The sequence below is a fragment of the Anopheles funestus genome, chromosome X, assembly GCF_943734845.2.
Source record: "Anopheles funestus chromosome X, idAnoFuneDA-416_04, whole genome shotgun sequence".
Taxonomy (NCBI): domain Eukaryota; kingdom Metazoa; phylum Arthropoda; class Insecta; order Diptera; family Culicidae; genus Anopheles; species Anopheles funestus.
This window is the reverse complement of record NC_064597.1, coordinates 11,379,870-11,383,493: the sequence shown is the minus strand read 5'-3', so window position 1 is coordinate 11,383,493 and position 3,624 is coordinate 11,379,870. Positions and strand designations below refer to the sequence as shown.

General features: G+C 39.8%; 1 protein-coding gene across 1 annotated transcript; it reads right to left on the bottom strand.

Moving 5' to 3' along the window:
* Positions 1 to 277: 277 nt before the first annotated feature.
* Positions 278 to 2,867, bottom strand: LOC125771220 (uncharacterized). The gene is made up of 3 exons (XM_049441620.1): positions 2,289 to 2,867; positions 1,967 to 2,209; positions 278 to 1,894 (listed from the first exon to the last, which is right to left on the bottom strand). Exons 1-3 carry the CDS (start codon positions 2,361 to 2,363, stop codon positions 1,667 to 1,669), a joined length of 546 nt encoding a protein of 181 aa, XP_049297577.1. The 5' UTR covers positions 2,364 to 2,867; the 3' UTR covers positions 278 to 1,666.
* Positions 2,868 to 3,624: the final 757 nt, after the last annotated feature.

Below are 3,624 nucleotides of genomic sequence, written 5' to 3'. Positions count from 1 at the left end.
CCCTTTAAAACCCAGAACGAACGTTCCAATCATATGGAAAGTCGGGGCTCCAAGATTACGACAATGCGATTTTTTCTCTGTCATTCATTCAGGGGCAGCTAGGGATCCCTTTAAACGGAGAACGAACGTTTTCCAAGAAATGATATGAAGAATCAAGGCCCCAGTAATATCAATGGGTTGATTTTCCTTCAAAACCATATGCAGAGGTTTGCGAGTGTGTTTTGGCTAACGATTTTCCCTGAGCAGGTGCAGTAGGGGCCAAAAACGACTTCCCCCACCCGGTCAGCACTTTTGAAAACACTTAATTCCCCGGTCACTTTTTTCAAAATCCAATTTATCGACATTGCGGCCATACTTTTGGGGCCCCAATTACCATTCCGCTTAGGGCCTCCGACAAGTTTGATCTGCCACTGTCCATGGGTGAATTGTTAATTTTACAGGACTCGATCCAACCCTCCCCTCTCCCCCCGGTCACTTCTGCCGGAGTCATTCCGACTTCGACTCTCCGAGCGGGCGACGGAGTTGGACCAATCCGACTTCTGCAAAATTTATAATTTGCCCATCACTACTTTCTAGACCGTAGAGATCAAAGGCTAATTAGAAAATTGAGGATTATTTGTCTTTGTTTTCCTTCTAAATTTTATCAACTTTCCTGTAATCAACGAGAGAAGAATATTAAAAAAAGCCTCGTAAAAAGATAACCAACAACAAAATTCATGAATTTTATGTACAGCTTGACGACAGCTCCGGATAAAATCTTTAAAAAAATGGAATCCCTTTTTGACACCAATACAAATATAAATGCTTACTGTAAGTCAAAGTGCTGTCCACACAACTACAAGTACCGACAGCGAGCACTTTTTGAGGTTATGCACATAAAAAAAACTTCACACCACACATTTACGGCATGGAAAATTGCAATTACAGGAAGTATTTTGGATTATCAAAAAGACACAAAACTATGTTATGCAAATTGCACTGCTTTAATATAACTGAAAACTGATCGTACAGGCACTGATCAGAATGATTTATTGGTAGAGTAAGGTACAGGAGCATGTACTTCGTCTGTGTTGGTAAGTGCGAAATGATTGATTGAGTTAATGCGAGATGGAAAAAGCTGTCTGCCTTTCCACACTAGCGGCTGGCGGTCTGCCTTGTGGGATAGTGCTAGACGGAGACAACTCGATAACTAACCTTTACTTTACCAAGAAAAATGAATCTAAATTAGCAATCCTCCAAAAATAAAAATTAGTTGGAAAATGTTCAACAATTTTTTAAAGGGGAACTCAAATTTATTTTTACGCTAGCGTAGTGTAGACCATGGAGAAATGACCGACTGGAGGGAGGTGGGTGCGAGCGTTAGTGGAGGAGTCTGAAGCTTCACTTTTTACTAGGAAAACGGACCTCTTTGCTATGTCCAGCTCAAGGTCGGAAGGAAGGAATTAGCAGGAAGACGATCCGCTCGGAACTAGTGCCTCTTTGTAGGCACAGTCTAGGCGCCACCAAATCCGACAATAAGTTAATCCGCTACTGTGTTCTCCCGTATGAGAATTCCGTACAATCATATGTTCATTTGCAGCAGTAAGAAGTGTACGAATAACGCCGCTCTTTATTAACTCTTTATGGAGTTCAGAAAGGTGTATTACAATTTCATACCCACACAGGTCTAAATAGTGGGGAAAATGTGAAAATCAGTGTTATAGTTTTCGTCGGTTTGCACCTCACAAAGCACATAGTCTCCTTGATTCTTCTTACGGAACACACAGATCACGACGTGTTTCTGCACTTTGTACAATTCGTCTGTTAGCTGCTGAACATCGTCGCAATTATGTGCATCCAGCAGGCCAACGTGAATGATTTCATCACCCGTCTCTGGACCAGGCAGAATGGATCCCTAAATACCAAAAACGGGGTTTTTCCTCTTTATATTGTGAATTTATGTTCAGCAGCTTGCTACACTCCTTACCACTTTATTTCCATATAACGATACCTCCTCAAAGAAAGCGATGGGCTCCAATGAAGGAAGAAATATCTCGGAAAGTGGCCGCTCGTGCTGGTCCAACAGTTCGTCCTCGATATATTCATCGAGCCGTTTAATATCGTCGTTAAATGCCGCTATCAATTTCCTTGCCTGCGCGATTCCTACGGCGTCCGAATTAGCGCGTGGTTCATGTTCAATGCGAAGCGGATCCTCGTCTTCAATTTTATTCTGCGAAACAGAAAACAGCACGCGCGTGCTAAGTGCGTAAGAGGCAAACGCGCAAAACACTGCAAACAAGGATACGCACCATGTATAATACCACTTTGAAATATTCTACCATCATTTCAAGCTGCTGTTGAATCCGTAGCAAATCTGAAAACATGCTGCTTTATGTATTTTTTTTTCTCCACACTATAAATTTGCCCGATTTTGTTCAGCACTTTACTAGGAATGTTGGCGGCACAAAACTGACAACACGCAACACACGAAAATGATGCGAAAATCATCTCTTACTTATGTTTTCTCGATTATCCGTGTTAACCAATAGCGAATAGCGTACAGTGATGCAAACAAAAAAGTGGCTACCAAAAGGTCGATCCTTCTGCAAATCATTGATCGCTAGTACAAATATTTTCTGAATCTTCCAGGTTATTTAAACAATTTTCTAATTTTTTTCTAATCATTCTAGCACAGGAATGAAATAAAGAAATAAAAATTATACCACAAAAAGGTTTTTTTTTAATAATTGTGTGCAAATATTAATGTCAATGGAAAAATAAAACATCGACAACTTTATGTGTCAATCGTGAGCTTATTTCACGCAACCCGAAAAGCATCAGCTGTCAAACTGTCAGACATGTAAACAAACATCCTGGCACAATTTAGTGGGAGTGGGAGCACACAATCTTACGGTGAATTAAGTTATTTTTAGTGCAAAAATACTGCATAAGTTCGTTTAGAATAAGTTTTATATTACGGTAATCGTGTTTTAATCAATTATTTCCTCGTCTACAACGTCGTGTCGTTATCAATACTTACTCCTTCTTTGGAACTTCTTTTAGGACAATCTTGTGAACCGGCTTCTATACTATTCATTTCATCTTTCGCAACTTATTCAAGCAAGTAATTACTCGGCTATTAACCTACTGTTTGGAAGATGGTAACAAAACACTTGAGAACTTTCCAAAGGCGACCAAATCTTCTGGTGCATCTGATCTGTTTTTCAAGTATTATCGACCATTGATATATCGATCGGCAAAGGATCTTCCAAGATCTAATAAGATATCTAAGAAGGTAGACTGATACTGTTATCGGAAATGACCATGTATCAGAGAGGAGAAAAAGAAATCGTTTAACCCTCTAATGTTTCCCTCTCGGGAGGAAAAGTCACCGATGATGAACCATCGATCTCGTGAAGCATTTTCCTTTTCCCAGCTTAGGTACTTTTCCCACCTTAGACCGACTCACTAAACCGTAGAGATCAATGGGGTAATAAGAAGGTTGAGGATTATTTATCATTTTGTTTTCTCTTAAATTTTCTCAATTTCCTGTAAGCAACGAGAGGGTAATATAAAAAAATCCGCATAAAATTATAACCAATATCGAAATTCTGCTTGACGACAGCGCTGGAAAAATTCATTAAA

Coding starts and splice junctions, on each gene's coding strand:
- LOC125771220 (XM_049441620.1), bottom strand. CDS start 2,363: ATGTTTTCAGATTTGCTACGGATTCAACAGCAGCTTGAAATGATGGTA. Junction 2,210..2,288: donor TCAAAGTGGTATTATACATG/GTGCGTATCCTT, acceptor TCTGTTTCGCAG/AATAAAATTGAAGACGAGGA. Junction 1,895..1,966: donor CGTTATATGGAAATAAAGTG/GTAAGGAGTGTA, acceptor TTTGGTATTTAG/GGATCCATTCTGCCTGGTCC.